This window comes from Pteropus medius, unplaced genomic scaffold, assembly GCF_902729225.1.
Source record: "Pteropus medius unplaced genomic scaffold, Ma_sr-lr_union100, whole genome shotgun sequence".
In the NCBI taxonomy this organism is placed as follows: Eukaryota; Metazoa; Chordata; class Mammalia; order Chiroptera; family Pteropodidae; genus Pteropus; species Pteropus medius.
Window position 1 is genome coordinate 17010436 of NW_024354875.1, and position 18675 is coordinate 17029110.

General features: G+C 35.4%; 2 protein-coding genes across 4 annotated transcripts in view; one reads left to right on the plus strand and one right to left on the minus strand.

The window, feature by feature from the left end:
• RIF1 (replication timing regulatory factor 1) overlaps positions 1-6153 on the plus strand; it is a 54708-nt gene extending 48555 nt beyond the window's left edge. For all 3 annotated transcript variants that reach the window (XM_039855660.1, XM_039855662.1, XM_039855661.1), the window contains one exon: positions 49-6153. In XM_039855660.1, the coding sequence (XP_039711594.1) occupies positions 49-263 (215 nt within the window). In that variant the 3' untranslated portion in view covers positions 264-6153. The remainder of the gene's footprint in view (positions 1-48) is intronic.
• A 1973-nt stretch (positions 6154-8126) lies between these two features.
• Positions 8127-18675, minus strand: part of NEB (nebulin) — a 191705-nt gene continuing 181156 nt past the window's right edge. Inside the window, exons 152-161 of the mRNA XM_039855663.1 lie at positions 17384-17476; positions 14950-15042; positions 14561-14653; positions 14137-14229; positions 13182-13289; positions 12892-13075; positions 12480-12572; positions 11396-11548; positions 10990-11096; positions 8127-8906 (exon numbers count right to left, since the gene is read on the minus strand). Coding sequence (XP_039711597.1) covers positions 8733-8906; positions 10990-11096; positions 11396-11548; positions 12480-12572; positions 12892-13075; positions 13182-13289; positions 14137-14229; positions 14561-14653; positions 14950-15042; positions 17384-17476 — 1191 coding nt within the window. The 3' untranslated portion in view covers positions 8127-8732. The remainder of the gene's footprint in view (positions 8907-10989; positions 11097-11395; positions 11549-12479; positions 12573-12891; positions 13076-13181; positions 13290-14136; positions 14230-14560; positions 14654-14949; positions 15043-17383; positions 17477-18675) is intronic.

Sequence of the window (18675 nt, forward strand, 5' to 3'; positions counted from 1 at the left end):
TGAAGTTTTATCCGAAATAGATCTAATTGTGCTTTTTTTCTGTCATAGATTTAGTTGAGCCTGTTGCTTTAGAAACTCCATTATCTAAAAATCTTGTGGCACAGATTAGTGCACTTGCTCTTCAACTGGAATCAGAAGATCTCCATAATTATTCAGGAAGCCAACTATTTGAAATGCACGAGAAACTTGGTAACATGGCAAACTCAATAATAAGAAATTTGCAGTCACGCTGGAGGTCATCAGCCCATGAAAATTCTGTTTAGTATTTTAAGAGAAAATTGAAGTTTTTAAAAAAATAACACTGGATCTGTTGATTTATAAAATAAGTTCTGCAATATAGCACAATTTCAGACCAAGTTGATAACAGTTCAGACCCTGAAGGGCAATGACTTATTATGTAAGTTCAGTTTTGTAAGTTCATTATGTAACATCATTTTTTCTGTATAGTATATTTTCTTGGCTGCTATGCGTGGCTTTTAAATATCTTACTGAAATGTAAGATGTTTAACAAAAAAGCAGACATTTTATTTCACTTAAACTCATGCATGTTTTGATGAAACATTTTATGTAAGATAAGTAAAATTGAAAATTTTTATTTGAATTTTTTTGCTACACTGATAAAGTTGTTTATACTTGATTTTTTTTTTTTTTAATTTATGTGTGTTGCACCTGAGGTTTAAGAAATTTGTTGTTCACAGACGTCAACTTTGGACAGCTTTCAAGAAAAATACCAAAAGTTTCAGCTTTTGGGGTTAAAGTATTAAAGCAGAATTTACTAAGATTTCATTCATTTATTTGCGTTAGCAAATATTTGTGCAGCAGCATTTGCCTGTGAAAATTTTACTCTTAAGAGACATAGTATTCATTTTAAAATGCATAACTTTGTATATTATGTATAGATTACAGGGTTTTTAATTTATAAATTTCATCTTGTTAATTGCATGAGTTTTTCTGCAGCTTGTGAATACCTTTGTTTTGCTTAATAGAAACATTTTGTACATATTAAATACTGAAATATCCGAATGAACAGTGAGGTGCTTTGTGGGCTTGCTGCAGATGTTTGTAGGAGTCTGTATTTACAAATAAAACAACAAAGTTTTGTATTTAGTTAATAGTCTTAGTTAAAACATGAATTTATTTTCTAAAGTAACCAGAATGAGTAAAGTTAAAGAAATGAGAAAGTGTTACAGAATAACTTTGTTGTTCATTTCTACACCTTTTTTCCCCTTCTGATTTGGAAGAGGGTATCAGCCTCTAGAAAGCATGCCTCATTACATTTCTTTTTAATAGAGAGAGTATTTTCATTATAACTTGGACTATAAGAAATCTAGAATTTATCTGCTCTTTTCATCTATACCTAAAGCAAACTTGGAAGAAATTTGAAAGTTTTTTTAAATATGTATGTTTTGTCTAGTTTTAAAAAAAAAATAGGTTGTATATAATTAAAACATTTTTCAGTTTGACCAACTAGTATTAGTGCCTGACTTCCCATATTTGTTTTGTTTTTTTAACAATGAGAATATCTCATTTGTTCTCTGGGTAGAATGATCTGTTTCATACTTTATTCAGAACTAACCCTTACTTGAAAAGGCACACATTCTTCAGCAAGTTATAGAAATTTAATCCTCATGTCTAATTAGCACCTATAGTTGCTGTCTTTTTCATAATTGTAAGTCCATTATTGTTAATTATTATTGTCCATTATCGATATGCGTATATGGATGATTTTAGAAGAAATTCTGGGACCATTGAACTGAGGATTGTAGTTTAGCGAAATAAGTAATGAAAAATATTTTTAACAATTACAGTTGTGGCTCATTTTGTCTACCATTTGTTTCCCAAATTATAATAGAAAAGAGGCACATAAGTTTTTAAATGAACAGATGTGAGTAAGAACGGGTGTGTATGTGTGGAGGAGTCAAAATTAGTTCATATCATGACTATTTTAATGTTTGTGAACTAAGCTTCCTGGTGGAATGAAGTTCTTGAAATGGTAAATAGTATAGCAGAAAATAGGACCAAAATGTTTACCATTTACTTAAATCACTGAATTTGATACAAGCACAGGTGTTAATTTAATAACATGGTTTAACAGGGATATATTTTAAAATATTTGAGGGCAAAAAACAGTTTGCTAAATATTGTCGATAAAGTTATAAGTATGTATTTGAGGCACCCTATTTTCAGTATTGCCTTTAAAATTACTGCGAAATTTTCTAAGTGATTCCTGAATAGCAAACTGCATTGTTTCTTGAAGCTCCGTTGTGTTTTCACTATTGAAATAATCAGCTTTTTCAAATATTTTCTAATGGTTAATAAAACAAATGGCAAATATTAATAATACTCAAATGTGATTTATTTTATGCATTTGTAAAAATAATTTAGTTGCATGCAGAAGCATAGTGTAATTTTTCATGTTCCAAAATGGATTTCATAGTGGATATAAATTCACTTTTTCAGTGAGTCTATTAAAGATGCTCTATTTGAACACGTTTGAAGGCCATGTTGAATGGTGTGTGGCTTTTGCTCTAATTCCATATAGTATGGGATGAGTCAGGTTAAATAATACTATTGGATAACATGGTCAAAAATAAGATTTAAATCTGAACACTGAAAAACATGGTAATTCCTCACATTGCCCATGGATTCTTTTTTCCGTACAGCTTGAAAGTTAGAGACTTTTATGTGTTTAAGAATCAAAATAAATGTCAAGAAAGGTAGATTTTATATTACTTGAAATAAAAGTGGCAGGGCAAAAAACAAAATTAGAAAAAAATAGGTATATGTAAAGCATTCAAGTAGAGTTGTTTGTTTGTTTGTTTGTTTTCCCAAGATAATTAAAAATAAGTGCTGTTTAAAAAGCTGGCTAAGTTTAAATTAAACAGATAAAATTTAAGAGGGGTCCCGTTTCCCCTTAATGTCATTTCTTCCAACTTTGACTTTATAATCCAGTAAAAAAAGGCCTAAGTCCCATCTTGTATTCTTCATAATAGATTTTTAGGAAGATGAGTTGTTGACATTATTAGGTTAAGACTTGTCAGGGGCTGTCTGTTCATTAGCACAACCCATGTCCAATTTATTCCTAAGCCTTTAGAAAGGTCTTGTACTTTGTATGCAAATAGAGTGAAGTTTTGACTTTTAACACAGTGCTTCTCAAAATTGCATGTGTGTGTGCAAATGCAGATTCTGACTGAATAGGTCTGTGATAGGGCCTGATGGTTCATTTCTCAAAATTTCCACATGATCTACAAATACTGGTGTCTGTGGACTGCACTTGTAGATAGGCTGAAGAGGCTTCAAGCTGTGAATTGAATTAGGTTTTGATAGCCCAAGCAGATTTTAAAGTCAGAATTATTGCCACCAAAAAAAAGTTGTCTTTTTTTTTTTAAATAACTTTTTCAAATTAGTGAATTGAAGATGCAGACTAGTCTTGAAGGCTTCAAATTAATGTTCAAGCTGTAAAGTTAAAGGCAGAATTTTGTGTCATTTGGAGCCTTCAAAATATGGAAGATTTATGCAGTTAAGTATTTCATCTTATAAAGAACGTTATTTTAAGCAGTTTGGACAGTGAATCTTATTGAGTATGTGTGGATTATATTCTGATTTTTTTGTTAATATAAGGGAAATTTTTAAAATATTACGGACATTTATTCTCTAAATGAACCTCATCTTATAGGTTATGGGACTTCATTATTTTATTAATAAACATTGAAAACAAACTGCCCCTAAGAATAAACTGGCAGTAAAGTTAGCAGTGCCAAAATAAGTCATGTCTGACAGATGTGCCTTGTCATTGTACTGAAGACCTCTGGTGACTTTGCTATTATGTTACATGGTTGAAAATTACTGTTTCATTGTAAAATGGAGTTGGAAAGATAGTTGAATAATTTGATTCTCTAAAAATGTTTTTCTTGGCATTCTGTTGATACTGTATTTTCTTCACATATTTACTCTTTATATGAGTTGCCTTCATCCAAAGCACTTAAGAAAATGTAGCCACAAATAATGAATTTTTTGAAGTTATACCAAAATTTATTAACTGCTTGATCTGTAAAATAAATCTGGGCTTTGTGGTTTTTGATGGCCCAATTAATGATATATCTCTTATATGCCAGGCTTCTTATATTGCTTTTTGGAAGTAATCATTAAATCAGAGTCATTTGGATTAGAAGATATATGGATATTTAATAGAATAGTAGTCTTAACAGAATTATGAGTTGTTTGCTCAGTTTTTGGAATAGAATGTTAAATTCTACAAATTTTTTAACCATTTCTCTTTTATCTTACCAAGCCTTTCACCAAAAAATGGTTAAAACCAAACATGAAGTGCCAAGCTGTAAATGCTTACTCCCCTGAAATAATACCATTAGAATAAAAGATAATATTTTTACCTGAGAATACAAAATTGAAGGCAGTGTCTTAAATTTATATCATGTGGAACAAAAAGCCTACATAGCTTTTGTCCACATAGAGGGAAACATTTTTGGCCTTAGTGTACCAATTTGTAATTGTGGATAAAACTAAGATTACTAGACAGCAAACATATGCTGATAGATTATTGCACTGATTAATAATGAAATCAAGAGAAAGGGAAAGACATTGAACCAAAATATTAATAAAGCAACTTGGTCATTTAAGTATAGGGACTGATTGATAGCCATATATACTTCGAAAATGGGCTGGCAACCAATAGTCCCTGAGAATAGTTACTCTGTACATAACAGTGCCATAATTAATGCTGATAATACCTTGAGTAATTATATAAAATCCACATTATCAAATATCCCCCCAAAGGTAGTAAAATAAATATTTCTGACAAAAAGCAGCATTATTTCTTAAATAGGTAAAATGTATACAACTAGGATGTTCACCTTCAAAACAGTGCCATGGAACAGAAAGTGGAATGTAGTATAGCTGTTGTGATAATTGAATGATGAACAAGTAAAAGAATTTTTTACTTTTATAGAATGGCAACTTTTCTAATAGGAAAAATGGAATTAAGAATCAGTTTTGAGTATAAAAACAAAGATGGCAGTCTTGTATGTTTTTATAAAGCAGAGGTCGACTATAGCCTGCCACCCCCCCTTTTTTTTTTTTTTAATCCTGAGCTAAGAATGGTTTTCACATTGTCTAAGTGGTTGAAAGATTGAAAGTATTTTGTGACACATAAAAATATATGAAGTTAAAATTTCAGTGTCTGTAAGTAAAATTTTATTGGGACAGCCATGCTTACTTACATAATATCTGGCAGCTTTCCTACTAAAACGAGTGTTGGGTAGTCATCTGACAGACTACGGCCTGTATCACCTAACAAATTTACCATCTGACTCTTTACATAAAGTTTGCCAACGCTGTTATAAAGGATAGTTTTGTTCATAAGTGGCATGTAGTTAGTTTTGGTTTTTCGCTTTTAGCTGTCAGAAAGGGGATCTTGCTTCCTTAATTTCTTGATTTCTATTCCTGTTATTTAGATTTTACTTAATAAAATGGGTTCCCCTGTTTCCATTTATGTCTTACTCTTGCTCAAATACACGTATACCAGAAGATACTAGTACTTTTTAGGAACACTTTCTACCCCTACTAAAACTCTTAATGTGTTTGCCATGGAATTAAGGGTCCTTGAAGTGTGAGGGAAAGGCATCTGGCACTATAAGTTAAGTCACAGTTTGCTTTCTTTGTTGGTGAGAAATGGATTGCTTTCAATCTAAACACTACCTCCTATGGATATAGACTTGACTATGCACTTAAAAAAAGAGAAGCCGAATCAGTCATTAACCCTGTAATATTTTTGTTCTCGTCACTTGATAAACTCTAAGAGATTAGTTTTACATTCAGAAAGTATTTATATTTGATGTCAGATGATTTAAATTGAAACTTCACAGAACTTGTTCATTCCTCATTTAACTGCACTAGTAGATGGGAAATAAAGGTGCAGTTTTATATGTAATGCTTTTTATGTTTGCAGCAGGTGGACCTATTCTAATAGTGTGTTTGCAGATTCATTATGACTGTTGAGGGAGGAAAAATCTCATTCACAGTAAAATTTTTCATGACCTGTTAAGAGTTGACTGTTACCACTTGCCAAATGAAACTGGATGTTGAAACATTTTAAAGAAATGCACTTTAATCTGAAATAAAACCATAAAAACTAAACAGTTCTGGTACTTGTTTTTGTTTGGTTGGTTTGGGGTTTTGGTTTTTCATTTTATTATAGTACGATCTGAAATAAGTAAGAACAGTGTAATCTACATAGCAACTTAGAGTGAACATTGTATCCCATACACACATAAACCATTCTTATTCTTGCCCCCTTTTGCGGCCTGTTTTTAAGTATAGGTTCTGTTTTATTCAGTTCTGTGGGTTCCACACACTTTTAAATCCACATTTTTAAATTTAAAAAATAGATTTGGTGATGTTGAAAGACACTACATTAGTTTACTATGGCAGCTGTAATAGCCACAAATGAGTGGCTTAAACAACAAATTTGTTGTCTCACAGTTCTGGAGGTTAAAAGTCTGAGATAGATTTAGATCCTTCTAAAGGTATAAGGAAGACTGTTCCATGCTTCTCACCTAGCTTCTGGTGGTTTGTGGGAATTTTTATTTTTTCTGACATGTATAAGCATCAACCCAAGTTCTGTTTTCATCTTTGCATGGTAATCTCTCTGTGTGTCTATTTGTCCAAATTTCCCCATTTAAAAAGCACCAGTTCTGTTGCCACCATGGCGAACTCATAACTTCCGCAATGACCCTATTGACAGTCACATTCTGAGGCACTGGGGGTTAGGTCTTCAACATAAGAATTGGGGGCAAGGGCAGGTAGCACGAAAAACATTTCACAAGAATGGCATCAAGTTAAACTGTGGGCTAGGTGATCAAGAGAGTGGCTTTGAGTTTTGGCTCTAGGATAATTTAGCTCCTTGATAGACTCTTGATGTGAATAAACACTGAGGTTCTGTGCAGCCTTAGGTGTTGTCTGGTGGTCGAGATCAATGAAAGGACTTCCCTGGTATCATTGCACTGACAAAAAAGGAGGCCCAAGCAGTTGGCTAGAAAGTTAGATGAACAGAAGTTGGAATACTAGATATTGTTAGTGTTTTAAGGTGTGAATTGTGATAAATTTTTAAGAAATGTGATTAATAGGATTAACTAAGATAATGAGAAGAGGGCATTGGTGGAGTAGAGATGGAGTAAGATTAACCATGAGTTAATAAACTTGAGGCTAAGAGGTAAGTATAGGAGGATTCTCTTGTATATGTTGAAACTTTTTCAAGCTTAAAAAAACTGAGATAAATGTGTTTATTTTTCATTGTATAGCAACTATAAAATGTGCTTTGGCAGCCTTGTAAATAGCAAAATTAAAAACTAAAAACGCTTACCTTAGCAGACAGCAAATACTTTGGGTGTTCCCAAAGTTTAAGGGAAAACATCTCCAGTGCACAATGAGATTGTTTCCCGGCTTAACCTAAATTTTTAACCTAGTTTAAGTGAAGATTGACTTGGAGGAGTGGCAATCTCCCTCACCATTAGGATGCTTAGGAGAAGGTCTGCCTTTTCCTTGGCTCTGTAAGTTTCATAAGGATGCCAACTGTATCTTGCTCATCACTCAAACCCCAGCATTTTGCACAGTGCTTGTTTAGCATGCAAGTGTCACACATCATTTGCAAGTGTGCAGTGTTCACTGGTGTACTCAGCCTGAGAGAGACACACATTAAAAAGTCTAACGACAGCAGGATTAGTACAGCTCTAAAGGAATGTGGACAGATCTTTTGCTTTTTAGAAAAGATACTCCGAAAACTAAAGCATTAAGCTGTTATTGGTTGGCAGTCCCCCTTTGCTTGTTTAATGCCTTGCCACCTACTGCCAAGCCCACTGGATACAGACAAGAAAGATCCCCTGAGGTTAAGACTGGATCCTAAAATTCTTTCTAAAACTTTAAAGCCGAGCCTAAGGGAAGCTTGCTAAATACAAGTATGAATAGAGTTCTGAGAAAGTCTATGCTTGTGCATTTTTCGCAATACGTTTTTTTTTAAGTTTAATTTTTTTAAATGAAGTCTAGGATCAGACATTTGCTATACTGAATTTTTTTTTATTTGTAGATTTTTACTGAAAGTAAACAAGGCTCATTCCATCAGTAGTGTTTGTTGCAGAATTACAGATTTTATTAGTTACTAGCTTATCACCAGTTTATATTGACTATCAGCTTTATAACTTCAGAACTGGATTAGAAATAAAAAGCATCAGCATTCAGTAAGCAAGACGAGGTGAACATCCGCCATTTTTCTTTAATGTGTTTAACATTCAGAATCCTAGTTTTAGAAAATAATGTTAAACATTTTCATAATGAAGAAAGATGGTATGGTAATAATGTAACATTGCAGAAACTTTTTAAATGTCTATTCTGAAATTAAACGTCTTAAAACCCAAAGGAAAATTTAGTAATGGCAGTTTAAAAAATAATGAACCTATGGGTTTAATGTCTCATTTTATGTGCAAGTCCAGAAAATAATGAAATAAACCGTTTAATAACTAGACAGATTAGTGATGTTAACTTTTTTTTTACTGAAGAATTATTTGGGTTCATATAGAAACAAAGGATGGTACAACTATGAATCATATTGACAGAAAAACCATTAAGCAGCTTGAGAACTTGGGTAAAAGTGGAGAGTCTGAACTAAACTACTGACTGCAGTGTTTGTAGGCCCTGTAGACAGGCACGATGCTTTGAAATGCTTAAATAGCTTCAACGTAGTTGGCCGGGAGCATGCCAGTCCTGCCGGTCCTCTGCACAGTGCCATACATCCAACCTTCATCGATGGCTTGAACATTTACAATAGCATCTCCGTCTTTGAAGGACACTTCATCTGCATCAGCAGCCATATAGTCGTACATGGCACGGAAGATTTTCTATTTGCGAAGATGGGAAAAGAGGAAAAAATAAATTAGATTTGCGACAATTAACCTTATGACTTACTCCATAAATTTAAGTTGCACAAAAGAGAATGTGCAATCACCACCCAGAAGGTAAAAAGACAACTCACAAACAGGAGAAAATATTTGCAAATCATATATCTGATAAGGGATCACTCCCCAGAATATGTAAAGAACCCCTACAACTTAGTACCCCCTCCCCAAAAAAAAGGATTTGAATTCTCCAAAAGAGATATATGAAGAGCCAATAAGCACATGAAAAGATGCACATCATTAGTCATCAGGGAAATGCAAATGAGATACCATTTTCACACGCACCAGAATGGGGATAATCAAAAGGATAGTCCATAACAGGTGTTTGGGAAGGATATGGAGAAATTGGAACCTTCATAAACTGCTGATGGGACTTTATAACGTGCAGCCATTTTGAAAGTTTTGGAAGTTCTTTCCACGTTAAACAGAGTTACCATGCGACCCAGCAATGCCACTCCTAGGTATATACTCAAGAGGAATGAAACCATATGTTCATACAATAACTTGTACACCCACATTCATTAGCAGCATTATTCATAACAGCAAAAAAGTAGAAACAAAGGCCCATCAAGATGAATGAATAAAGAAAAGTGGTATTTCCATAGAATAGAATGTTATTTGGTAATAGAAGAAAGTATTGATATATGATACAACATAGACAAACCTCAAAATATTAAAAAGAAGCCAGTCACAAGACCACACACGCGTGTGATTTCATTTTTATAAAATGTCAATATATAGGGGCAAATATGTAGAGAAAGAAAGTACATTAGTGGATCCCAGGGATTGGGTGGTGGGTAGAGGGAGAGGCTCAGGATGGTGAGTGACTGCTGATGGGTACAAGTGGTTTTTTTAGGGTGATGAAAATGTTCTAAAATTATGTAAACTCTGTAAGGAACTAAAAATCATTGGAATTGTACCCTTCGAATGATGAACTTATGTTAATAATGTGTTCATAAAGCCATGTACATGTGTCTATGTGAAAAAAGAATATACTTATTCTACATATGGCCTCCACCTCCCCACCCCACCCCCGTCTTTTGAGGTCGATCTTGTGTTTTGGAGAAGAATTTGAAAAACCATAACAATATTGCAGTATCTCTCACTTTGGGAATTTGGGAGCATACCAGTAGTATGCTGTAGTATTTTATAATTTTGTTTTTTTCCTGCTATTTGCAAATTTATAATTATTTTAGAGTCCATTTCTGGATTTCATCTTTTTTAAAAAAACTATTCCCATGCTAAATCCATATTTAATTATAATAGTTTTATATGTGTTTTGCTCTAATATGGTTAAATTTTTTCCTATTTGTCATTTTCAAAATTTACTTAGTTATTCTTGCATCTTTTTTGAATAAATTTGAGGATTAACATACAAACATTTTAAAGTGCTGTTGAGATTTTGATTGGAATGCTTTGAATTTATGAATTTGTTTTAGGAGAGATGACAACTTTACCAGCTTACGTTCCCGAAATATAATGGGTCTCAATACTTATTTATATCACCATTTAAATCCTTTAGTAAACATAGTTTTTTTCATACAAATATTGTTTATTTGAATCCTAAAGAATTATGTTTTTGTGATATTATGAGTAACATTCAGGTCTTAAACTAAGAGTTTTAAAGTCGTCTGGTTAACTGTGAACATGATTCGACTTAATTCTTCAATACATATTAATAGCGGAGGCCTAAGATATGACATGTTTATATGTGTGACATGTGCATACATATTTATATTCTTGAAAAATGATTCCAAGCAGAAAATGTTTTAGTTTATGATAGTGAGTGAGACCAAAGCGCCCAAAATTATCATTTGCATTACCATTGAATAATGCTTTTTAATTAGGGTTTAGTAATGAAAGTTTTCTGATATTACTTTTAATGTTAACCTAAGAGGCATAGTAAAAGAGATTATATAAAATAGAAGATTTTGTTAAAAAAAATAAAAGAGAACAATACCTTTAATCATTTTTGCACATATCAAAAAATAAGAATGATTTGAGAAGTTCTTTATTATCGACTTACTCCAGCAGTAGATGGGTGAGATGGGATAGAGGATACTGTTGTCTGTTGGGTGGCGACTGAAGACGATCGTTGCTGGGGGAGCTCTGTAGTTTTTGCATGTTTGTAAGCTTAAAGGAAAAAAAAAATGTCATTTATAAGAAAAAACAAAGCTAGACATCATTTAATCTGCCTTTAGCAGCTGAGCAGTGCTGCCTTTCCTGCCAATTTAAAAAGAATGATTTCCAAGAAGAGAGGAATGAAAATGGAACATCTAATTCATGTACCTCTCCACAATTCTAGTCTTTTCTCATTAGAAAGATCCGTTTTGTTTTGTTTTGTTTTGTTTTGTCACTCAAAACTTCTCTTACAGTAACCGCCAGTGAGCTGGTCGGCCATGGCTGTCAGAGTCAGTGCCATCCACTTGTACCTGCTGAGGTTGCAGAGAAAAAGACGCCACCATCACTGTAGGTGGACAGGTGGTGGTCCGCCCCTTCTGAGTGCTCCGACTTCTCCTCGCCACCACTGATGCTCAGTGCGCTAGCTGATCGCGACTGCTCCCGGCTCCGGCGCTGAGCTTGGGCTGGGGGTGATAAGATTGTGAGAGGGAGCAGAGACAGACCTCAATGGCAGTTAATGCTCAACAGTTATTAAATCTCAGTTGGTTTTTGTTTGTTACCAAGCAAAGTCTTAAGTAGATTTCCATGGACGAAACTCTCAAAACTCTTATGACATATGGTGTTATCCTCATTTTTCAGATAAGAGTTTAAGTAAATTAGTGAAGGGCAGGTAACAATTAAGTGGTATAGCCAGGCTCCCAGTCCAGAGCCTGGCCTTGAGAGTACACCTTCCCTCCACCTGGCCCATTTTCCTGGCTCACCAAAAATGAGCAGATAGTAATATTCACATACAAACTCCACCTCTGAGTTCTCCAGAAAGTCCTCCCTAACTTCTAAATCAGTTAGGTGTCCTTTCTCTGTATTCCCACAATGCATGTGCAGACCTTTAAAATTGCACTGTCAGGGTGTAACCACTGATTTACTCATCTCTTCTCAACAGTACACTAGGGTATAAATCCTTTGAGGACAGGCGTTACGTGTTATTTTATTTTTTAACATGAATAGAAAGCATAAAGGCATGCGGCCTCTCTTATTGAATGACTGATCTTCCTTGACATAAGAGAGCGCAGAAAGTTGCTAAAGGTCAAATCCATTCTCTTCCCTTTGCCTGTGTATTTTTGTTGTCATTATTATTTCTCCAACAGAAAGATCTCCAAATTTTTTCATAAGGAAAAAAATAATAATAGGGCCTGAAGGAAACTTACACTGGGGCAGGGAAACAATCTTTCCCTAACTTAAACTTATCTAGAAAATGAGTTTGGCTCATTAGTCATGGAGGTATTTTCATGTGGAAGGGTCAACTCAGGAAGTGAAAAGCTTCGGAGACTGAAAGTCATAGACCTAGCCCACGAAATGATGACACCTTTGTCCTAAGCCTTTTGTGTCATAACATACCATTAAGCATGTGTAAGCTTCGGGATTGAATGTTGTCTTCTGCTGGGTCGTAGTCAAAAACGGAGCCAGGATTAGTACGCCAGACACGTAAACCTGAAAGTGAGATTAAGGATCAGAATAGATGTTCTCGGACTCTTTTGGTAACTTGGAAACTAAGATACAAACTTAATCGCAGGAGGATTGAATAACACTAATTTAGCTTAGGTTCTAGTCATGCCTTCTCATAGGAGATTAAAGTATAAGGTAGAAGAGACGTCAGCTTTGCAAACTATGAAATAATACCGGTTTTCTTTTGCACTTAATGAAAACACAGATTGAGGTCTTTTATCCTTTGCCTTGGTATAGATGAGGTCACTTTTGTTCTTCTGTACCCCTTAACTTAAGTCGATATTCCCACCTAGGGATCAGTTACCTGTAATAGTTTCCTGATCTTGCTCATTCCGTTTTTGTTCCATCTCTACCACTTTTCTCTGAATTCCTCGGTAGTTAATGTCACTGAAGTCCTGTGTGTTCTTCTTTACTCGTTCAGTGATAGGATCTGTCACCACTGGTGTGAAGCAGCCCTTGTGTTTCTCAAAGTCCTCATGATATTTCACCTGAAATTTCATGAATTCACTTTGTGAAAATATCATGGTGTCGTCATTTCCTTTCTCACCTGTTCCCACAGGCCGGCCAACCAAGCCTAAAGAATTCCTGACTCACCGTTGAGATGTGGCGTTGGGTCTCCCTCACTCGTCTCATCTCTGGGGTGTCCAAGACGTAGGCAGCTTTGCCTTGTATTTGTTTCCGGAAGCTATCAGAATAAAGAACCTGATGGAGGAGAGACCATGAATGGGTACAGGTCATGGGAGTGTCATAATTCTGAAGCCTCCAGACCTTTCCAACAGATATAGATGAAAAGAGGGAAGCTTGAGTGAATGGGAAGGACCCAGCAAAACCCGTGACAAACAGTGGAACAGGTTAGCATGAGGATGGATAGGCAGGGCTCGAATCTGGAGAGAAAGGATTTGTTTTGACTTTGAAAATGAAACTTTCATTTTCAAAGGAGAAGGGACACAGTATAATTTTGAAAGAAAAGGGAAGAAAGTGGTCTTTTGAATTTGCTAGGAATGGTAGCACTAGAATATAGGATGGTATTTGGGGCTAAATGTGATACTGACATTTGAAAGAACTATGCTTTAAAACAAGTGATCAGTTTTCATGTCCAGATTTTGTAAACCAATATGCGAATACAGAAATCACAGTCTTCCAGACATGAAAAACCCAAAACATCAAAAACAAAGAAAGCATCCATTTCAGAGAGTAGAGTTTCGTAGAGTACCTTACAAATGAAGGAGAGCTGAAGATGTTAGAAGTCAATTTGTTACACTTGGTTACGGAAGACTACCTCGGCTAAAGTAAAAAGGGAGGAAACACTGGCAATTAACTGATGTCGTCGTAGTAGGATCATTTGGAATTTAAAAGCACAGTTGTGTTAATTTTAGTGAAAATATTCAGTTGAACAAGTAAATGCACATTTTTATGGTGTTAAAATGTTATTTTCCAAGATGTTGCATTTTAGTGAGGTTTTCAGTTGAATGAAAAGGCATGTTTTTTATGATGTTAAAATGTTATTGTCCAAGTCGTCGCATTTCTCTTTTTTAATCCTAGAAAATACCGAGCTAATGTTTTCTTGGTTGCGCTTAGCTCTCTCCATCTCTGGAGTAACAGGCGTCGGAGTTGCTTTTCTCATATTTTCTTTGTACAATACCTAAAGGAGCGAAGAGAGCATCCAGACATCAGAGAGCAGAAACCCAGTTCTGAAAAATATCACCTAGCAGATGTTATGGCTCAATTATATCACACTCTGTAAGAAACACCTCAGGAAGATAAAGCCATTAAAATGTTATTGTATAAAGCAAAAGATGAAGAAAGAAGTAAAATCAGTTTGGGCTGGAGGGGTTGGTTTGTTGTCTTAAGTGGGTAAAGGAGAATTTTAAAAGATAAAAGTTTTGGGAAAACTGTGAGATAAATTAGTGGTATAACCATGTTTGCCAGGCTTGTTAAAAGTGTAACAATTTCTTTTTCTCTCTCTGAAATACCGAGCTAAAGTTTTCTTGATTGCGTTTGACTCTTTCCATCTCAGGAGTCAAGGGTGTGGGGGTCGCTTTCCCCAGGTTCTCTTTGTATAACACCTGTGAGATACAAAGTTGGGCCTAAAGTCACTAGGAGGCAATTTTCAGGCTATTAAATATAATGCAATTTAAGGGAGAAAACTCCATGTTTAATCTATTACTGTTAGCGAGAACAGCTCTCGAGAAGAAAGCTTAAAAAACGGTTAATAGCAATGCTAAGTGTAGTATATCATTTAGAGGAGAGTCAAAAAAACTGGCATTTTGTTCATTTTTAACCTGGGATTGAGTTAGGAGCAGGCCAAACTGCATGGGTTACTTTGCAAAATTAAAAGCACTTTCGTTTCCTGAGACAATACCGAGCTAATGTTCTCTTGATTGCGTTTGACTCTCTGCATCTCTGGAGTGACAGGGGTTGGGGTGCCTTTTCCCACATTTTCTTTGTACAAAACCTATGTGAAGCCAATGGGTTTGAAAAGCCAAAAAGAAAAAAAGAATTACAGTTACCAAAAGATTAAATGGAATAGAACATCTGTTAGAAAGGCAGGGTGCCAAACTATTGGGGCGGTGAAGTTAGATGGAAAAAAATATGCTTCCAAAGGTAGTTGATGTAGTTATAAGACGCACATTTCCAGGATAGGACCCTACCCTAAAATCGTTGCAGCCTGCAAGGCAGAACTGCAATGTGCCTGGAAGCATGAGGGACCTCCTGCACGCTACCTTAGTCTATGAATTTCAAGTCCCTGTCAGATCATCTGAACTGGACTTAGGTGCCTGGGCTGGAACACCACGGAGAAGGTGGAGGCTGCTCCCAGGTAGCGGCAAGAAATCAGATCTTTTGCAGCGCTAAAACTCATCTAGACACATCAGTAAAATCATAGGCCCTTAAACAACCAAAGGATTTCTCCCCGCTTTTTCTCTTGCTGTCATCTGTGTTCTGCCTCTTGCTTTAGTTTAGGAGAACATCAAACTTCTCAGTAAGGAAACAATGTTTTCAGCAATGATATCACTATTATGGTAAATCAATAAAACATATGGTAACACATCATGTCAAATCCTCAACCTCCATGTATCCCCTCAGAGTCATTCTCGGGGACATGGGAGGTTTGAGAAAAGCCAATTAAGAGAAAGAATTCTGTTAAAGTGGTGTTCTCCAAGTGAGGTCCCTGGACAGCGGGGTCGGCATCACCTGAGAACTTGCTAGAAATGCACATTTTCTGGCCCCACACCAATCTTACAGAATGAGAAACTGTTGGGGCAGGGAGGACCCAGTAATCTGGTTTCATAACCCCTCCAGATATTTCTGGTGCACCCTGAAGTTTTAGCAGCACTGTGCTCAACTATTAGAGAAACCCGTAGACAGTGCTGGCGTGGAGGACCACAGGGTTCTTTATTACATAAGCTGAAGTCATCCCGACACAAACCCCAAGCCCCGGGTAATTTATCAACCTGTATAATATCACAGATCACAGAGCACAGGCTTACAGGAAATCGTTTGCTAAGTTAGCAGTTAAAGCCCATGATAAAGACAAAAAGAACAAAAAGAACTAAAATTGTTAAAATGAAAAACAGTTCAAACGATGTGTTCCTTTTTAAGTAAAATGATAATCATTTGCCAATCCCACTACTGAAACTTAATTTGTATCATTATTCCTGAAGGACAGGATCAGAGGTTATTTTTCCCAAGGTCTCTTTGTCTGAATCTGACAGAGTAGATTAGAACATACAGTCATAGTTGCAAAAACACAACAAAATCACAACTTCAATGTTCCAGAAAGAGCCCCATTACACCTACTACGCCACCCCTCCCCCACCTCAAATTTCAAGAGTACTGAAAACAAAGAGACCTTGGGGCTAGTGGATAGAGAGTAAGTTTGGGAAGAGATAAGCAAAATAATGTTTTATTGGAAAATCTGTTACTTCCTGGATATTAGAATTTTAAATTATAGATTAAAACAATTTTGTTATTTTGGAGTTAAGGCTAGAAGTAGCCCTATAAGAAAAAAGGATAATTGTGATAAAGAAATTCACAAAATTTAAGTTGTTTTTAAAAAGTAGGATTAATATATATTATTTTAATCATTAAAGAAGTAGTTTTGTCTTTTTATTGCCAAAGTACCGAGCTAATATTTTCTTGATTGTGTTTGACTCTCTCCATCTCTGGAGTGACAGGTAGAGGGGTTCCCTTGCCCATGTTTTCTTTGTATAATACCTGTGTGATGAGAAAGCATCCAGAAAAACAACCATAAGTAACATTTCATTTGTTGTGAGTTTTAAGGGTGAGTTCAACTTCTTCGTTACCAAAAGACACAGAAGTCCAAGAAGCCAGGTGTTATATACTGACGAGATGCCACAAACTATTTTAATGGCAGCCACTCTTGGGATGGGGAGATACTCTCTAGGGAACCAAGGACCTCAGCTGCTAGGAGAGGGCTGTCGGTGTTATCCATGTTATTTTTTTCATTTCTATGAGCATGGTGCCTCCTAAACAATCACATGGGGATTTAAGATTGTTAGAACTCGATTTTGTTGTTATCCAAGCAAACTAAAAGACAAGTGGTTTAAAAAAACATTTTAAAATTCCAGATGAAATAGAAATCAGAATTAACCAAAAAAAGAAAAAAATAGAACCAATAGTAGCATCACAGAAATGTAAGAGTACGTATGTCCTTTAGCTAAGAGGTATATTAGAAGCAAAGGAAGGGAAATGGATCTAAAAAAAGAATAAATATTTAGTATCAATTTAATTATGAAGTTAAATGGCATCTTCTTTTCCCTTTCTCTCCAAAGTACCGAGCTAATGTTTTCTTGATTGTGTTTGACTCTCTCCATCTCTGGAGTGACAGGTAGAGGGGTTCCCTTGCCCATGTTTTCTTTGTATAATACCTGTGTGATGAGAAAGCATCCAGAAAACAACCATAAGTAACATTTCATTTGTTGTGAGTTTTAAGGGTGAGTTCAACTTCTTCGTTACCAAAAGACACAGAAGTCCAAGAAGCCAGGTGTTATATACTGACGAGATGCCACAAACTATTTTAATGGCAGCCACTCTTGGGATGGGGAGATACTCTCTAGGGAACCAAGGACCTCAGCTGCTAGGAGAGGGCTGTCGGTGTTATCCATGTTATTTTTTTCATTTCTATGAGCATGGTGCCTCCTAAACAATCACATGGGGATTTAAGATTGTTAGAACTCGATTTTGTTGTTATCCAAGCAAACTAAAAGACAAGTGGTTTAAAAAAACATTTTAAAATTCCAGATGAAATAGAAATCAGAATTAACCAAAAAAAAAAAATAGAACCAATAGTAGCATCACAGAAATGTAAGAGTACGTATGTCCTTTAGCTAAGTGAGGTATATTAGAAGCAAAGGAAGGGAAATGGATCTAAAAAAAGAATAAATATTTAGTATCAATTTAATTATGAGGTTAAATGGCATCTTCTTTTCCCTTTCTCTCCAAAATACCGAGCTAAGGTTTTCTTGATTGTGTTTGACTCTCTGCATCTCAGGAGTGATGGAAACTGGAATTCCTGTGCCCAGGTTTTCTTTGTATAGAACCTGTATGATAAGAAAGCATCCAGAACAAAAAGCAATCAGCTACTTTCCCCCCGCCATGGAGCAATTGAGCGCAGAAGGGCAAAGAGGAACAGAGTGAGTTAGAGGAAGGGAAATTCCATGAGTTTCTAGATCCAACCTGTATGAGCCTAGAGACATCCTTAGAAGCAAGGTAATGCGGGAAAGAGCAGCAAAAACTAAGAGATAGGAAAAGAAAGTTTTATTATTTGTATTGTTTGAACTACTCTCTGCAGCGCTGAGCAACGGAGAGCACTATAAAAGGGATTAATTAGCCTTTCTCAGGTTATTATGAGGAGATGTGGAAAAAAGGGCACAAGACAGAAAGTGAACCAAGGAAGATATTTTTGATTTGGAAATGTTATTAATAAACCACGTAAGAGTATTTGGGTTTTATAAGCATTGCATATATGAAGATACATATGCATATACCTTCTTTTGCTGATTTTCAAAAGAAGTTTAAGCATTTAATTTTTAGTTTAGGTGAACATATTGGGAAGAATTAATTATTT